Raw genomic sequence first — 19,432 nt, 5'->3', positions numbered from 1 at the left:
TTTTTTGAGATGGAGTCTTGCTCTGTCGCCCAGGCTGGAGTGCAGTGGCATGAACGCTGCTCACTGCAAGCTCCGCCTCCCGGTTCACACCATTCTCCTGCCTCAGCCTCCAAGTAGCTGGGACTACAGGCACCCACCACCTCGCCCGGCTAATTTTTTTCTCTATTTTTAGTAGAGATGGGTTTTCACCATGTTAGCCAGGATGGTCTTTATCTCCTGACCTCGTGATCCACCCGCCTCAGCCTCCCAAAGTGCTGGGATTACAGGCGTGAACCACCGCGCCTGGCCAAGTGTTCTAGATTTTTTAAAAATGTGTATATCAGCTTACTCCAAAGGTTAGAAACTAATACAATGTGCCCCCATTTCAGTTTATTTGAATCAAAATTCTATGGCCTTTGATCTAGTCATTCTTAATTCCAGGTTGAAGAGGAAGAAAGGCATATGCCTAAAAGAAAAAGAAAGCATTATCTCTCTTCAGAAGATGAACTGGGTATTTATATATGTTTCTGTTTTAGACATCTTTGAAAATCGTATTATTTTATATCCAAAAGAGTGAGCCAAAACATAGAGAATTTTGAGGATAGTAACTGTCTACTTCACAAGTCTTGAGGCTAATTTGTTTCTAGACTGGCTTGATACCTCCAGGGTCCTTTCTGGACCTCAGTCTAGAAACTAGATTGTTTCCTGCAGAAGACCCAACCCCTGGATCTCAGACAAAGATAAACTCTCTCTGGAACCACACCCCAGGTCCCAGCCAGGTGCCACTGCAGTCTGTATTTTGTATCATAAGCAGATGCCCTACAGAGCTAGTGAAGCACGTTAGTTCCAAAGTGCCTCTAACACCCCTTCTGTGCTTCATACTATTGATTTTCTCATGGTCTGTAATGGTGCCCTCTAGTAGAACAGCAGTAATAGAAGTGTTGTACATTCATTTTGTCTAATACAGAAGCTACTAGCCACATGTCACTGTTGAGCACTTGAGAGTGGTCAGTGGAAACAAAAGACTGAATTTATAATTGTTTTTTAATTATTTTATATTTCAGTAGCCACATGTGGTTAGTGACTATCATGTTGAACAGTGCACTGACCTTTAATACTTGACATAAAGGAGAAGTTCAATACTTATTGAATGACTACATGAGAAAGAATGAAGAGTGAAGAATGGAATATTTATATTTTATATTATTTGGTAGCAATTTAATGAGTTCCTGATGTATTCAGGTACTATCTATGGTACATTATATACATTCCCATTTAATCTTTACAATAAACCTATAAGTTAGGTGGTGGTATCATCTTATAAATAAAGAGATTAAGATTCTAAAAAATTACGACTTTATCTTCACCACATAAATCTGATTCCAAAGCCCATGGTCTCAATTACTATACTATACCTCTTAGGTAGTAACTCATTTAGAAAGTTAAAGTATCTCTGGAAACTATACACTAAGCCCTTCCCACAGAACCCACTACTTCATTGGTGTCATGTGAACATATGGGGATTTTTGTATTTTGTTTTATTTTTACTTTGCCAGAGCAAAAGGCAAGTGTTCAGTGCTCATATCACATGATATTATAAATATAGAGTAACTTTTGGCTTCTCTGTATCACAGGCCTAAGAAAGAAGGCTCAAACAGTCTTAAAATAGAACTATGTATTTCATTTTTCATTTAGCTTTTGTTCATTTGTGATTCTGTCTAAACTGATTTACAGATGATAATCCAGATGTCCTGGATTCCAGAATAGAAACAGCACAAAGGCAGTGTTCTGAAACTGAGCCACGTGACACAAAGGTATTTTTTCCACATATTAAAGTTTTGGGTGGGGGTAGGGAGGCCTAATTACAGCATTGTGAATACTTATTATAATATTTTTTTCATTTTAGTATCCCCCTTTATATGTCTCTAATAATAATCACTTTATTATAAAAGGTGTATATTTTTAGTCTCCTCCCCAAAATCAAATGTTGCACTTTATAATTCTTAAACTGCAAGATTGTCTTAATTATTACAATTTAAATATAACATTGCTTAGGTTTTTGTTCAGTAGTATTGATTTCTTAAGGTGTCTAAATGTTTTCTTCCAAAGTAGAATGTGCTTTATCACAGATATACTTGCACCAAAATATTGAAATAGTCACATATATTTAAATATTAGTACTTTACTCTCTAGCTTACCTCCTGTATTAGTCTGTTCTCATGCTGCTAATACAGACATACCTAAGACTGGGTAATTTATAAAGGAAAGAGGTTTAATTGACTCACAGTTCCACATGGCTGGGGAGGCCTCACAATCATGGTGGAAGGCAAAGGAGGAGCAAAGTCACGTCTTAACATAACGACAGGCAAGAGGGCATGTGCAGGGGAACTCCTCTTTATAAAAGCATCAGATCTCATGAGAGTTATTCCCTGTCAGGAGAACAGCGCAGGACAAACCTGCCCCCCTGATTCAATTACCTCCCACCACATCCTTCCCACTACAAGTGGGGATGATGGGACCTGTAATTCAAAATGAGATTTGAGTGGGGTCGCAGCCAAACCATATCACCTCCTACCTTTAAAATCTGGGTACTCTTAAGGATTGGCCTCACCCATTGCCTTTTTTCCTGTGGTCTTATTTTCATCTTATGACTCACAGAACCTCCTCACAAATTTTTATTTGTGCTCTGCTGTCTCTTTTGTTGTAGGCCCAGATTTTTTCATTCCCTACTAGATACCTCTTGGGTGTTCTTCCATTTCTGAGACTCAGTACTCTAAAATTTCTCATTGTCTGTCTAAACTAGTTCCATCTTTTCCTCTCTCTTTCCCGAATTTAGAGAACTGACTTCCAGTTCTCTAAAACCAGACTTTGGTGTCTTTTTTCCCCCAGTAACTGAAGAACTAAATAAAAAGTAGGAAAAGATTTAATAACCTAAGAGGGAAAGTGGCATATTGTCATGAATTTTAGTTGGTTGTGACCAAAGGAAGAAACGGGCTCTTAAGCTATGCCTGTCCAAAATCAAAAATCCTGAGACGATACTTCTAAATTTGAAAAAAAGTAGATTGAAGGGGTATTGTTTTATTTTCTCTTAAATTTCATGATTTTTTAATGTTAATTTAAATAAAATCTAATGTAACTATTTTCATTAAGCGGTTTTATGGACACAGTATTTTCAGTTGCTACAAAAGAATCCTTTCTTACATGGAAAGCTGTCCTGCAATAGCATTTATTTGATGTCATCTTAATATTAGTGATTTTTGGACAGTAAATTGGGAGTGATTTCATCATTTCTGTTAAAGTTTTCTGTGTAGTAAATATGTACCATTTTATAAAAGCAATAAAGTCATTATTCTGAAATGTGTATAGTAAGACCAAAAGAAGACCAAAATTGAGTAAGTGAAAAAATTCCAGGCACTGGAAAAATAAAAGCAGGAAAGCGAGTTGCATGCATGTCATCAGGATCTGATGAAGTGCTTACAGGACCAAGTGTTGGCTCTGAAAGAGCCAGTTCAGAAACAGAAATGCAGTTCATCCAATGGTTTGAAGATTTGTGCAGAACATCTTCAGCCCCCGCTATATGAAACAGATATAAGTGTAGATGTTCTGGCTGAAATGAGGGAGAAGACCTCAAAAACTTCTGCCTGCTCCTAAACCCGCTCCAACACTCACTCTCTCTCTCTCTCTCTCTCTCTCTCTCTCTCTCTCTCTCTCTCTCTCTCTCCCTCCCTCCCTCCCTCCCTCCCTCCTTCTCTCCCTCCCTCTCTCCCTCTCTCCCCCTCGCCTCACACACACATGCTGCCTCGCTCCCTCTCACACACACATTCTCTGTCTCTCACACACACGCACGCGCACACACACACACACACACACAGCACTTGAAGAGGTCCTGCGCTGAAAATGGCAGTGCAGCATGAGGGTCTCAGTGAAGCCTCAATGTTGATGTGTTCATAAGGTCAGAGCAAATAGGTTTCTCCTCAGCTTTCCCAAATGAGTGGACCTTCCATCCTCTAAATTAGCACTCTCCCAAGGTACCACAAGCCCTCAGAAAGTGAGAAGAAATGGTAGAACCACGATTTATATATGCCTTTTATCTAAAAATCTTAAAAATTAATCTCTACTAATATTTACTGTATAGATTGGCCCTGATGCCATCACTGAAAGTGAGCTCTCCTCTGACATCACCTGTTAGTCTTGTATTGTAATCGCACTTCTTAGACCTAGTTATGTAGTACGGTCAGAGTACCTTAAGGGAAGCTGGGAGTCCCACAACACAGAGGACTTGACATTGAGACCTTCACTTACTTGTTCACTTTCAGCATTTTATGACAATAGCTTACAAATGCTCAACTAAATGAATTTGCAGAGTTTGTTTACCTTGTTTACCTTGTTTTAATTGAACTGACCCTCCCAAAACAGACACTGGTTTGAGATTTCTGCAAAAATAACCACAACAAAAAACCCCACAAGATAAAGATAGTATTTGTAATGCAGATACAAACAAATAACAAGCGAAATGGCTGAACTGACACTTCTTTTACTAGGAAGTAACAGAAGCTCTGTGCCATCTTCATTGTTAGGTAAAAAAGAATGAAGATCTAATCATATCTGACGTGAAGTGGGTCAGAAATTACAGTGTTTCAGAAGACTGTGTGAAATGTGGATTTGCTTTTATATCCATCCCCTTCCAGTCCCTGAAAGGCTATATCAAAACCCAATGACATTGAAGTCTTCCAAGTAGGGAAGTCGGGGGTGAGGGCATTTCATTATAGATCCCTTTAAATTTTGAACCACGAGAATATGTTTCCATTCAAAAATAAGTAAAATTAAAATTAATGGAAATGAGGATTTACAGTTGTTTATAATGGGGCATTAAAGTAAAATTAATGCTTAGTTTCCTATTTCATCTTGATCTTATTCTACTTTATATATTTTTGTTTATATACTGTATAAGTATTATAGTATAAATGATTTGGCATTTCATGCTGAGAACTTTCTTGCCACTATAGGGGGATAATTTAATTGCTGAAAGATCACTGCTCCAAGTCAGCCCATCTGGATACCCATAAATTCCCTTTGGCACCTCCCAAATTATTGCTTCCCCACATCTCCCCCCTCCATCACCCCACAAAGATAAATATCTGTTGCCAATATCTGTCCATTTTTCCTTTGGAGTTTGTCTTAAAAAGACAAAATCCAAGCGGAGGGAGGAGAAGAGCAATTTCTATTTTGCAGGAAAGAAAATGGCCTTGATATTTTATACTTGAACCTTATCTCATGCTTTTCTGTTCTCAGAATGTTTATTTTTTTTATAGTCTCACTAGCAGCAATAATAGTTACATTTCAAAAACATTTTCCAAAAAACTATCCTAAAAAAGAGATAGGGAGTTTTTTTGAAATAGAAAGGCATACTTGGGTGGGGAGGATGAATGGATGAAGGCTTCAGTTTGAAGAAGCTTCCGGTCTTTTTCAACTTCTCTATAGGAAGAGAACTCCGGAGATTTGGAAGAATTATCTAAAACCAGTTCTGAGACAAATAGCACTGCCTCAAGGGTCATGGAAGAAAAAGGTGAGTAAAACATCTGCTTAGGTAAATTGACTGAGCCTTCAAAGCAGCCATCGTATCTCTCAACAACCGAAACATCTATTCTGCTCATTTACTTTCCCTGTATAATAAAGAGCCTCATGCTTAAGATTAGGAATCATTTTTAATTTGGATCTTGCTATACCCAAAATGTGCTGTTTACTAATCACCCTAACTCAGGCTTACTAATTTTGATGGTAGAAACATGAAAATGGAGTGTGTGTTCATGTGTGGCTGCAGCTATGTAGGTCTCCTGGGTAAAGATGGGGAAGGCTGACCGTGGTCACTAGCAGTGGACAAAGCTCTTCCTTTTCTACAGATGAATATAGCAGCAGTGAAACTACTGGTGAAAAGCCAGAGCAGAACGATGATGACACCATAAAATCTCAGGAGGTGAGATGTGCTTTTCATATTTATTTGTTCACAATTATTTAAGCACTAAAACCAAATTAAATTCGTTAAATACTGTTACCTTGAGTTTTTCTTAAGTACTTTGAAGGAGCTTGGGGTTTTTTAGTGCAATGGGGCACCGTTTCATACAGTGCATTTTATCAGTGTCATTTTGATTACTTTTGTTGTCTTCATCTTTGTTTCTTCAAAACATTTATATGAGACCCACTTATGTCATAGCCAGATAGGATCAGCTCAGTGCTCTACATCAGTGTCAGTGTCAGGTTCCTGGCCTGACATTGGAGGCTGTCTGAGCCATGGAGTCCAGCTAGGATGAAATGGGAACAGCAGCAGGGTGTGCAGAAGGCATGCAGGGAATACTGGAGGGGACCTAGTTCATGAGGCAAGGTCATGGATTCCTGGAGGCTGCAGGCACAGACAGCATCCCAGCCCTGCCCACTCTAACCCATAGATTTTCAGGGAGCCCGTGGAGCAGAGAATTGCAGTGGCTTGAGACTGAGCACCATAAATCAAGAGACACAGCCTGTGCACTAGCCAGATCTAGATAACCATCGCCAGGTTTGCCCATTTTAAATCTTTCGTTGTTGTTCTCACTTCTGTATGTATGATATATTCAGTGGACCCCTTTATTTTTTATAAGGGTTACCATTTGGTCATAACTAACTTGGGCTAAATCCCAATTTAAATGGACATACATATTTATTACAGAAGTAAAAGGTAACACTTTGATTACTTCATTGTCTCAAAATCCTCACGGCTCCTTTAATTTATGACAGTTAGTGATATTTATCAGGTTGAAGAAACTACAGTGAGATAAGTAAATAAAACACTAAGCCCTACATCACATATTTTTAAAGTGACAAAGCTAGGATTTGAGCTCTCTTAGACAGGAACTCTAAGTCTGATTTTTGAGAAAACTTTGTATAATAAAGGATTAAATTTTTTTTAAATTGCTGTTGTTTTTTATTTCCCCCTTAGGAAGATCAGCCAATAATTATTAAAAGGAAAAGAGGAAGACCTCGCAAATACCCTGTAGAAACAACGTTAAAAATGAGTAGGTACTTGGTGTGTTTTCAGTTCACACACAAGAAATTTCGAACCGATTTTCTAAGAGAATTTTTTTTTTTTTAGAAGACGACTCCAAAACAGATACTGGCATTGCCACTGTAAGTAATTGCAAAACACGACAATTTCAAATACTTGCTCTTAACCTGAAAAGGGTATAATGCACTATCTAGTATTTTGAACTTTATTTTTTTAAGTACTTGAAAAGCTTTGAAAGAGTTTCTTAAATAAAATACTGAGTAACCATTCAAATATTTTGATTACTAGTATCTTTGTGTAAACAGAGTTATATTAGTTGTTCTTCATTCTTATTCCATTCTAACTCGTGAGTTTGATTTAAAACTTATCTAGGGATTTATCTTCCTGTGGCTACCCGTGGTTAAAATATACAAATTAGCTATTTTATATGATTTTGAGATAGTGGCTTCTTTATAGAGACTTGTGAGTTGTCTTGCCATCTTACTACTTTCTGTGGAATTCTTTTTAATCTAAAATATACACAGAGTTCAGTGCAGGAAAATCCTCAGTGATATTTTATGTTTGAACGTTCTTTATCTTTGACCCTGATGTATATACCCACCAAAATCATTGTATCAGGATTCCATCGCATGCATTTCAATGGATTATTATGAGAAGAGCATTATAAGGAGAACAGATGTGTATTCACTGACCTAACAAAAGAACATGGGATTCAAGCCTCAGCTTTGCCACTTACCCCGAGACCTGTGACTTAGGGTCAGTCATGGGACCCTCTGGTGACTCAGTTTCCTTGAATGTAAAGTGGTATGATGCCTGCAGTACTTATCTCATAGAATTATTATAAGACAAAACCAGAGAAGCACATGTGAATGCATTTACCAACATGTAAAATGGTTTGTCTTGGGGAATATTAACCACAGTGGCCATGCTGCATTGCCTCACTTCTCATCCTCTAGCATCGCAAAAGGGAAGTTACTTATTGGAAAGTCTGTATTTAGAAGCTCAGGCATCCATGTTTGCTAGGTATACTTAATTATAGAAAATAGGTCTCAAATATGCCTATGTAAATAAAGATCCTATACCACTTTTATATCATTGATTGCATTTCTATGTGATGATTATAAACTGCTGATTTTAATTTTTTTGTTGTTGTTTATTTAAACATAGGTAGAACAATCTCCACCTAGCAGCAAACTGAAAGTAATGCCAACAGGTATGTACCTATAGCATTCCTCTGTGTGTGATCTGAGGGAGGGGCAGGAGAGGCTGGCTCTTGGAGAACGTTTGGGACTTCCATTCTGCTTCTCATTGAAGTGGGTGGCCCTCTTGGTAAAAATAGTTGTCCTTGTATCTGGGAGAGATTATCTATTGACTTACAGAGTCCAGGACTCAAGAATTGAAATTGTTTTGACTCTTTTTCTCCTCATTCCAAGGAGAAAAATATATTCCAAAATGTTGATAATGATTAGCTCTGGAGGGTGGAATAATGGGAGCATTCCATATTATTTGTCACTATTGCATGCATTTTCCAGATATTTTTTGCAATGTGTGTGTATCCATTTTGTGGTCTAAAATTTTTTACATAAAAGCAAGAGGAGCCATTAGTGAGCTTTGAAGTGCTGATATCAACAACAAAGGTTAATGTGACAGCTATTTTGTATCAAATAAATAGCATGGTCAGATCAATAAAGTATATATTCTGATCAGCAAATAAAGCAAATAGGTAATATAAAATTTTTTCCACATTTATGTGTGATCGTACTTCATTTTTTCTTGTGTCTTGGTAAATTAAGGTTTGTTTATTTTTTAACAGAGGGAGGAGATTCTGCACGTTTGGTCTTCACCAGTTTGTATTAATGATTTTGTAGTATTCTGAATCCATACAAGAAGAAATCTTTGTAACTTCAGTGCCCTTTAAGGACGCTAATTAAAGCTGTGTGATTCAGAATGTTTTCTGAATGTGGGTAAAATGATGACCATTTTAAGACAGTCCTCTTTGTTGACCTTTCTATTGGGTTAACTTTTTCATTTTCATTGGTATTTTAAACCTGCAAAAAACAATGACTACTACAGTCACCAAAAGAAGTACCTTTGAGTTTTGAGTGCCTGATGTACATCCCCATAATCTCAGCTTCAGCTAGTTCATTGAACTAATCTTTACTTTTCTTACCATGAAACAGTCTCAGAAAATTGTAACATCTGCAGAAAGCAAATGCATAAAGAATGTATGTATGCACCCTACAAACAGGTCATAAGATGTACTTTTTTAACTACCATGATGTATTTGGAATCAAAAGAATTCTACCTGTCGCTCTACTTGTTACTTACGTGACTCTGAACAAATTACATAAATCAAGTTACTCAAGCCTGGTTTGTTCAGACTATAAGCTAGGATCATAATACTTGCAGAGCTACATTGAAATTGAAAAGTCCATATTAGACAGGTGTGGTGGCTGACACGTGTAATCTCAGCACTTTCCGAGGCCTCCACAGGAGAATCACTGGAGCCCAGGAGTTGGAGGCTGCAGTAAACTATGATTGCACCACTGCACTCTAGCCTGGACAACAGAGCAAGACCCTGTCTCATAAAAATAAAAGTACCAGTTATATATCCTTATTCGAAATGCCTAGGACATCAGAAGTGTTTCAGATTTTGAATTTATTCAGATTTTGGAATATTTGCATTTCCCAGTTGAGCATTCCTAATCAGAATTCAATATGCTCCAGTGGCATTTCCTTTGAGGGTCATGTTGGTGCTCAAAAAGTTTTGGACTCTAAAACATTTTAAATTTTGGATCGTCAGATTAGGGATGCTCTGCCTGTATATCATTCCAGCTTGCAGTTACTGGTACATATTGTGGGCTCCTTATATGCCCCTTTTTAATTCTTTCTTTGGGGTCAGAACACTGAAAGGGATCGTAAAAGTAGTCTAACCCAGCCAGGCGTGGTGGCTCAGAGGCCTGTAATCCCAGCATTTTGGGAGGCCGAGGCGAGTGGATCACCCGAGGTCAGGAGTTCAAGACTAGCCTGGCCAACATGGTGAAACCCTGTCTCTACTAAAAATACAAAAAACTAGCTGGGCGTGGTGGTTGGCACCTGTAATCCCAGCTACTCGGGAGGCTGAGGCAAGAGAATTGCTTGAACCCAGGAGGCGGAGGCTGCAGTGAACCAAGATCACGCCACTGCACTGCACTCCAGCCTGAGTGACTGAGTGAAACTCTGTCTTAGAAAAAAAAAGTAGTCTAATCCAACTTCCTATTTTGCAGCTGAAAAAACTGAGGGTCAGCAAATAAAATAAAATAAAATCTGAAATGAAAACTTAAGTTTTGTAACTCACAATCCAATGTGGTCTCTGCTAGATATTCTGATTCTATCTTTGCTTGACTGATAACAAAATAATAATGAAGTGTATAAAAGTGTATTAATTAATACTGATACACTGACAGATAAGCCAGACTGACTTGAAATTTAAATTTACAGTAATAAAATATTAATGCAGAGATTTCCTTTTCTTAAAGATGAATCCAATAAAGAAACAGCTAACCTACAAGAAAGAAGTATAAGCAATGTAAGTGTTAAATTTCTTATCAAGATATGTTTACAAATCAACTTAAATGCTCAACTGACCACCCTTTGAACTTTAATTTTATTGCTTCTAGGATGATGGTGAAGAAAAAACAGTAGCAAGTGTGCGTCGAAGAGGAAGAAAACCCAAACGTTCTCTCACTGTGTCAGATGATGCAGGTATGTTTCTAGCAAATTCTTAATAAGTCTTATTGTTTCAAAATCACCTTTTTTAAGAGTTTTTCTTTGAGGAAAAATCCAGTGATACGGCTAATATTAATATTACATAAATATGTGTGAAATAGGTCTAATCCCATGTCAGAAATGGTACATCCCAGATGCTTTTCTGAATACATGTGAATTTTTTATGAACGCTGGCTGTGAACTGCATATGTAAACTATCCAAAATGTGTTTGAGATTAAGTTAAACAGTTGTGAATCGCAAGTGCTGAAACAAAAAGGAAGTGGAAAACCACTTCTCTGCCTCCAAGTCCCTAATATCCTAAGTTCTAAACTCCATGACTCTCTCCCTTGGATCTTTGGGAATTGTATAATCCAGGTGTTACCCTTCTATTTGAACAGAATCCTCAGAGCCAGAAAGAAAACGCCAGAAATCAGTTTCTGAACCAGCAGAGGACAAGAAAGAGCAGGAGTCTGATGAGGAAGAGGAAGAGGAGGAAGAGGACGAGCCTTCAGGAGCCACCACAAGATCCACCACCAGATCAGAGGCTCAGAGGTAATGGGGGCAGCACAGAGCTGCCAGAGACCTTCACCAGCGTCTCCATCTGAAAACTGCTCTGGGTTTCCTGGGATTCTCTTTGAACTGAATCATTCATACTTCAGTGGAAGTGTTTCCCTTTCATTTTTATTGTTAGCAGTGGGCACATAGTTCTTGGAGAACACATTTTCTGTCCTAAACCATTTTGGGGGATTGCTTCAGAGTCTTTACCAGGTTTTAAACGTCTATTTGGTGGAACCCATTCAATTCTTTACAAATACTTTTTGAGCATCTGCCATCCTTCAGACATTGTATTGTGCACCATTCATGCATATGGACATACATAAAACATCATCCCTGCTCTCAGCATACTTATTTCAACCCAAAAACAGGAGGAACCAGGCCCATGCACCACCGTCATCACATGCATCTCACCAGTGCTATGCAATAGGTTGGTCATAGGAAAGTGCCCAAATTTGACCAATTTTGAGGTACATAATTTCATGTATTTCCCAAAATGTGTTCTCTCAAGCCCTATCGTAGCCAGAAACCTCTAAGAAAAAGAGTACCATGGTCAGATGAGTTTGGGAATGTCAGTGAATTCTCTCTCCTTCTCAGTTACATGTTCATTAAAACATTGAGGGTTTGGCAAACTCCAGGGCCCGGCGCGGTGGCTCACGCCCGTAATCCCAGCACTTTGGGAGGCCAAGGTGGGTGAATCATGAGGTCTGGAGATCGAGACCATCCTGGCCAACACAGTGAAACCCTGTCTGTACTAAAATGCAAAAAATTAGCCGGGCATGGTGGCGGGCGCCTGTAGTCCCAGCTACTCGGGAGGCTGAGGCAGGGGAATCACTTAAACCTGGGAGGCGGAGGTTGCCGTGAGCCGAGATGGCTCCACTGCACTCCAGCCTGGTGATAGAGCGAGACTCCATCTCAAAAAAAAAAAAAAAAAAAAAGAGGGGGGGGAGTTGGCAAACTCCTAAAGGAAAGAAGCTGGTTGAACTTTGTTTAAACAAGCATTATTTGCTGATACCCCTTTTCTGTTGTTGACCTATATCATTATACCTGTTCATATCATCCAGTATTCCTTTTCCCATGGCACATTTGAGAAATGGTACGTAACTGTGTAGTCTCATCCTAACCGTTAATAACTTTCCCAAACATGAATATTTTCCAGGCTGAGCATGGTAGCTCATGCTTGTAATCCCAACACTTTGGGAGACAAAGATGGGAAAATCACTTGAGTCCAGGAGTTTGAGACCAGCCTGGGCAACACAAGGAGACCCCATCTCTACAAAAAAATCTTGAAAATTAGCTGGGCGTGGTGGCATGCGCCTGTAGTCCCAGCTGCTTGGGAGGCTGAAATGGGAGGATCACTTGAGCTCAGGAGGTTGAGGCTGCAGTGAGCTGTGATCACACCACTGCACTGTAGCCTGGGTGACAGTGAGACTCTGTCTCTGAAAAAATGTATATTTTTTAAATTTTTAATTAATGTGATTTATAAGGTGTTAATCTTGGTATCATCTTATTTAATTTCATTATTCAAGATCAAAAAGTTCAGTAAGATTTATTTCAAAAATAACGCTAACACCATAATATGATAGTAGCTTGTGTTTACATAAAGACTTAAAATCGGGGCTGGGTACAGTGGCTCACACCTGTAATCCCAGCACTTTGGGAGGCTGAGGCCGGCGGATCATGAGGTCAGGAGTTCGAGACCAGCCTGGTCAATATGGTGAAACCCTGTCTCTACTAAAAATACAAAAAATTAGCCAGGCGTGGTGGCATATGCCTGTAATTCCAGCTACTCGGGAGGCTGAGGCAGGAGAATCGGTTGAACTCGGGAGACGGAGGTTGCAGTAAGCCGAGATCACGCCATTGCACTCCAGCCTGGGTGACAGAGTGAGACTCCATCTCAGAAAAAAAATACTTAAAATCAGCTTGTTTCTAATTCCTCCAAACTTAACACATTATTAGCCATTTGTGCCATGGTTTGATTTCTCAAAGAATCAGATTTTAGAGCCAGAGGACTCTAGAAGCTCACACGGCGAAAGTTATAAGGTGGTCTCATATTTGTTTTTTTAGGTGGAGCAGCTCAGATAAATAGAAAAGAAGTCACAGAATCCAAATTGCTGCTGCTAGGAGAGGGTGAGGGTGCTGGAGCCCAAAACCCATGCATTTGGGTATAGCATCCATCCCACCAGAATTACTGCTTCCCTCTAAAACAGTTGTGGAAAGTAGGGCTCAACTCAGAGAACGTTCCATAGGCCTTCTAGCCGTCCAGTGAGTGTCTAGAAATTGCTCTCGGATTTGCCTTTTATAAATTCTTTAAAAATCTTATTTGAGGTATCTGGTTCTGTAATCACCTGGATTATTGAAGTTCTTCTTCATGCACTTTATAATATAAACTTTTGATTTACAAATGAGTTCTTTTCTCTCTAGTTTAGATTCCTTGGCATTGGTTGATCACTCCCAGGGCTCTGATGTTTTCATTATTTCACAAATTGTCTGGGTTGAGTGGGCTTTTGGTGGTCATGTAGTACCATTAGCCAGTCATGCCTGAGTCACTGCACCTGCATCTCCTCTGAAAGGGTCTTCCTGCTTATGCATGGACCTCAGTGGCCACATCCTCCTCAGCGTTCTCTGACTTGTGTTCAGTAGAAGCCGGCCTCCCTATGGCTTCTACTCTTGATTCTAGTTCTACTTTCAGAACCTTCTGTCTAATTTTCCCTTACATATTTGAGGGCAGCTTCCAGGTCTTCTCTGCTTGTTTCTTGAGCCCTTTCATCATCCCTGTTTGTGCTCCTCAGTTACTTTTATCCTCTTTTAGAAGCAAATGTGCAGCTGGGCGCAGTGGCTCATGCCGGTAATCCCAGTTACTCAGGAGGCTGAGGCAGGAAGACTGCTTGAGGCTGGGAGTTCGAGACCAGCCTAAGCAACATAACAAGATGCTGTCTCTTAAAAAAAAATTAATAAAAAATAAAAGAGGCCATGCACTGTGGCTCACGCCTGTAATCCCAGCAGTTTGGGAGTCCAAGGCTGGTGGATCACTTGAGGCCAGGAGTTCAAGACCAGCCTGGCCAACATGGTGAAACCTCATCTCTACTAAAAGTACAAAAAATAGCCAAGCGTCGTGGCAGACTCCTGTAATCCCAGCTACTTGGGAAGCTAAGGCAGGAGAATTGCTTGAACCTGGGAGGTGGATGTTGCAGTGAGAAGAGATTGTAGCACTGTACTCCAGCCTGGGTGACAGAGCGAGGCTCTTTCTCAAAAGAAAGAAAGAGGGAGGGAAAGAAAAAGGAAGGAAATGAAGGAAGGGAAAGGAAGGAAAGAGAAGGAAGCAAACTCTGTATACCAAGTGTGGTCTAATGAATCCAGAAGAGGACTGTTACACCTTATTTTCTGGATATTTTTCTTCAGTGTGCATCCTCATTACTGAGCCTCAAATTGAAAAACACACCAGCTAAACAAGTTCCTTTTTCAGAGTTTTTACTGGTTAATCAGAATTCCTTATCAAATTCTTATGCAGTTGACTACTTAGGCCTTAACACTTAGCTTTGTGAATTGTACTGTCATTAATCTTGGCCCTTTATTCTATCCTGATGAGCTCTTTTGTAATCTTTATTTTGTCAGCCAATATATTTTTCTATTTTTCACAGTACATCTTTTTTCTAAATCACAATAAAATACCACGCACAGTAAGAGCAAAGATAGTGTCACACAAGCAGAGGTAGTTGTAAATGACATTAAGATCGACTTATCAGCAGTGGTCAGGAAAACCAACCATTTTTCTGATTTTAGTTCCTATTGTTCTGACTTGCCCACAAGGAGCTTCATACTTCCTAAATAGTTCCAGAGACTGGAGTATTCAGTGCTACCATTGCCCAGTGTTTCTATAATCTGTTTCAGAAAGCAACATAGCAAGCCATCTGCACGTGCAACATCCAAACTTGGCAGCCCAGACACAGTTTCTCCTAGAAATCGCCACAAATTAGCAAAAGAGAAGTTACCTACCAGCGAAAAAGTTAGTAACTCTCCCCCATTAGGAAGGTAAGTCCCTGCTTACACTTCAAGTAATTTTTAACCCCCTAAGACTATTTTGGGTGCAATAATGCTTTCTTCCTAATTTCCTTTAAGATTTTGTCTCACCAAATAACTGTTTTGGGGGGTCATTGGTTTCCAAGAAGAATAGGAAGGGCTGCAGAAGGTGTCTCTGTGGCCTCACCAGTCTGGCCTTGCCACAGTGGACTGCCACACAGGCTTGTCCTTGACACCTATGAGCCTTATCTGCCTTCTCCCATCCGCTAAGACCAAAGGCAAGGCAGTGTGGTAAAGCATATAACAGCCCAGAATCATTTCTGTGTTAGCTAGGACATTGGAGAGGTGATGAGGTGATAAAGCTTCCTCTTTTAGGCACAGCCCCTGCCAGCTTACACCTTTCACTGCAGCCTTACTAGTCTTACTGCTTCCCAGAGGTGGTCCTGAGCCTTCCTTTCTTGCCTTTGCTTGAACTAGTGAGGAGTGCACCAGCACCCCCAATAAGTCAGATCCTTTCCATCCTGCTTCAGCCCATTTTCATCTCTTCTTGCTGCACTTCTGGTCAGTACTGGGCACTTGAGATGCCACATAGCATTGGTTTGGTATATTCCTTTTATTTACCCCTCTGAGCTCTAGCTTTCTTTCTTGAGATAGGAACTTGTCATATTTTCCATACATTATCATATTCCAAAGTAAAAGACTCTTCACTGTACACAAAAACCGTTTTGACCTCTTACCACATTTTCATCTTCACAGCATACTTGCATGTATGTGCTGTTTTCCCCACGTTCTAGAAACGAAAGCGAACTATAGTGCTAGGCACTTTCACATACATGCTCTCATTTAACTCTCATTGAGTGAATTGTAACAGTTACTTTTATTTTATGTGTGAGGGACAGAATCTCAGGAAGGTTTGCATGCATACTACTCAAAATTGAACATGCAGTCGAATCACTTGAGGCTCTTTGTAAAATACAGATCCAGGGTCTGTAAGTCTAGGGTGGGGCCTGTGAGTTGGCATTTCCAACAAGCTCCTCAGTGACTAGTGCCCCTGGTCACAGACCACATTCTGGGAGAACTGGAAGGGCCTGGATAAGCTACGAAGCTCACATGGCTGGGGAGAAGCAGCCTGACTCAGAGCTTCTGTTAGCTGCCATTTGGCCCCCAGCACAATGCTGCACACGGCACCTTTACTGAAGAGGTGTTCATTGAGTGGCTGGTGGCTTTCCATGGAAATGGTTTGAAATGGATTATCAACAAACACATTTTCAGTCATTGTCAACACATGCCAAAACCACATCATCTGCAACAATTTTTGACTCAATTTGAGTTTATTTACTTTTGCTGTCAAATAATAAATGAAAGACGTGTCTTCGTATCAGTAGAGTCCCGTTTCTCCGTCTCCTGCAATTTTGGTTTTCCAAGCCTTTGATTCATTGACAGGACATTTACTGCCTGCTTGCCATGTTTTGGGCATTTCTCTAGGCACTGGAGTTAGAAAAATGAATAAATCTCAGCAGCTGCCCTAGAGAATCATTGTGTCTAATGGGAGAGATATATGTGTATAAGACTTTCAAACTTTTTTGACAACAACCCACTATCAGAATGTTTTGCAATACAGCTGGTGCTCACATTCCTGCTACTGTAACTGAAACAAAATTTTCATGAGTCAAATTTAGTAGATGTGATACAAGTGGTATTTTCTGTTGTGGCCTATTAATATATTGTTTTAAAATATTGATTGTAACTTGTAGTTACAAAATATTCATTGTAACTTGTAGAAACACAGCAGATAAATTACAGTGGTAAATGCTGTGGTAAAGACCTAAAGTCTTCATATCAATAAAGTCGCATTTCTCTGTGGGGGATTCCAAAGATAGGGCATCTTGCTCTGTGATGTGGAAGGTGCCGGACTACAGTCCCAGATGGTGCACAAGTAGAAGGCAGAATTATAAAAGGCTCTGTGTTCTATGCTCTGGATGATTTTCTCCTGAAAGCATCAGAGACCCAAGAGGAACTACTTCATACATCTCCCGGACAGTAACATGATTAATTGGAGTTTCCAACAAATAATTTTAATCACAGACTGTATCAACAGGGTATGCTGGTTACAGGGAGATTGGTTAGAATGTTCTTCTGAAATTCCTGTGCCTTTTCTAACACAGCTGTTTTCTGTAATCCTGTGCTACGAAGTATGATTTTGCACTTGGTCCGACCTAGGTTGAAATCCTGCTGTGTTCTTGCTAATTGTTTGAACTTAGAACAGTTTGTATATTGGTGGGACCTGCTGTTGATGTCTTTGTTTTATAGATGAAAGAACTAGGGCCCAGAGGAGGAAGTGGACTTGAGCACCATCAGCACCTAGAGTGTGGCAGAGCTGGAACCAGAGCACAGGCTTCACACTTCTTTTCCAGTGTCCTGTGTTTGTGTGTGAGGTTGACAGCAAATAACCAGTTAGCTGGAGCTCTTCGCGAAATAGCTCCTTTTCGTGTATAAATTTTACTGGGTTTTTCTCTTCTTAGCTGTCAAGTTCAAAACTCTTCCATTTTTTTAAGGAACTCCCAAGTTACTTGAAGCAACTGCTTTTAAACCTCACCATTGCCTTGACTTTGCTTAATGCAGATCAAAGACACAGCTCTCCCCTTCTATCAAGCGCAAGAGAGAAGTCAGCCCTCCTGGGGCCCGAACAAGAGGCCAGCAAAGGGTGGAGGAAGCCCCTGTGAAAAAAGCAAAGCGATAATCCTGACCACTGCTGCCCTGGGCTTATGGAGGAACACAGTGGAGAGGAAAGAGACATGCCTCGGTGGCCATAGGCTTCTCTTTAACCAGGAAAAAGATATGCATGTGCTGTAAGTCCCTAGGTGCAAGCTTTTTCTTGTTATGTTTTAAACAGCTTTATAAACTATTGTTCATAGAAGATATTATGTACATTTATTTCAGATAAAGGACAATAAGTTTACTTTGTATCTGAACTCAAAACAAAGTAGTTGTATATTTTAACATTCAAAATTGGGATTTCCCAATGTGACACATCATGAATGCAAACCCCTCCAGCCCATCAGACACCGGGCTGCCTACTGGTAATCTGTGTATAGTATATAAACATGTAAAAATAGGTTGTATTTTACTCTATGTATGATGCTAATCAATGAACACTATTTATTTTACAGAGAAAACTTATCTGTGAACTTTACTATATATCTGTTTATTTTACTTTATTATTATTTTTTTTTAAATAAAAAAGGGTTTTAAATGCTATGCAGTCATTAGTAGAAAATTTTTTAGGACTCTGCCTGCCCTGTAACTATCTTAATATGATCTGGCAGAAACTCGCATGTATCCAAGTAAAGTAGTGTAGCTAAAGAAAGTTTCTCCATTGCTTTTCTGTTCACAGTTGTGGCCCTGTTTTTTAAGAATGTAACGTTTTTAGATTATACTTGCATCTGTGACTGTACTACCAGCCCCATTGACATAAAACAGGTTCTGGTTCAGGTAAAGTTGCATCAGTCACCTGCAGCAGAAACTCCTCTGCTGGTGTTCATTCCCCTTCTCTGTGCTGTTCTGAAGCTTCTACCAATACTCTTTCCATATTGTCTTTTCCAGTGAAGAGAAATGCATTCAAGATTAGGTCCCTCCTGTCTATCCAGTTTCAGGATTTTATGTTGTTTTATACACAATTGTTTCAGTATAGAAACTGGCTTTATTGCCAGGTGTTTTTTTAAACATGTTTTAACTCTCATATGAGCAAACTGTCCAACTTCAGTTTTTCATAAGATTAAACTTCTTACGATCAAATTTGTCTCTTGCAATGATGTGATGAGTTGCCAAATAATTGAGATTATTTTTAAATGTTTTGTTCATATTCTTGTTTTATAATTAAAATTTACATTCAGTGTGTATGGGTTTTTTTTTTTTTTTATTTTGACTCTTAATGTCAGGTGGATATTTCTGTCATTTTACATGGTTTCTTACTGAGATTTTATATATAAATTATAAAATGTTTACCAAAATTTGAGTGGTAAGAATTTTATTTATGTGTTTTAAAATTGGTCTGCATGAAAACCATTTCTTCTCTCTAAATAACTGGTCTTACC

General features: G+C 39.3%; 1 protein-coding gene and 1 long non-coding RNA gene across 2 annotated transcripts in view; one reads left to right on the top strand and one right to left on the bottom strand.

Moving 5' to 3' along the window:
* The window catches only part of BOD1L1 (biorientation of chromosomes in cell division 1 like 1), a 62,309-nt gene extending 42,961 nt beyond the window's left edge, over positions 1–19,348 (top strand). Inside the window, 12 exon segments of the mRNA XM_017892782.1 lie at positions 421–490; positions 1,714–1,793; positions 5,461–5,545; positions 5,880–5,953; positions 6,950–7,025; positions 7,106–7,137; positions 8,183–8,228; positions 10,534–10,583; positions 10,675–10,759; positions 11,162–11,315; positions 15,210–15,350; positions 17,961–19,348. Coding sequence (XP_017748271.1) covers positions 421–490; positions 1,714–1,793; positions 5,461–5,545; positions 5,880–5,953; positions 6,950–7,025; positions 7,106–7,137; positions 8,183–8,228; positions 10,534–10,583; positions 10,675–10,759; positions 11,162–11,315; positions 15,210–15,350; positions 17,961–18,078 — 1,011 coding nt within the window. The 3' untranslated portion in view covers positions 18,079–19,348.
* The window catches only part of LOC108542686 (uncharacterized), a 97,613-nt gene that overhangs the window by 58,342 nt on the left and 19,839 nt on the right, over positions 1–19,432 (bottom strand). The window lies entirely within an intron of this gene.

The sequence above is a fragment of the Rhinopithecus bieti genome, unplaced genomic scaffold (genome assembly GCF_001698545.2).
Source record: "Rhinopithecus bieti isolate Rb0 unplaced genomic scaffold, ASM169854v2 scaffold_21626, whole genome shotgun sequence".
Lineage (NCBI taxonomy): Eukaryota > Metazoa > Chordata > Mammalia > Primates > Cercopithecidae > Rhinopithecus > Rhinopithecus bieti.
Note: the sequence above shows the minus strand (reverse complement) of the source record. Positions and strands in the feature narration are given on the sequence as shown.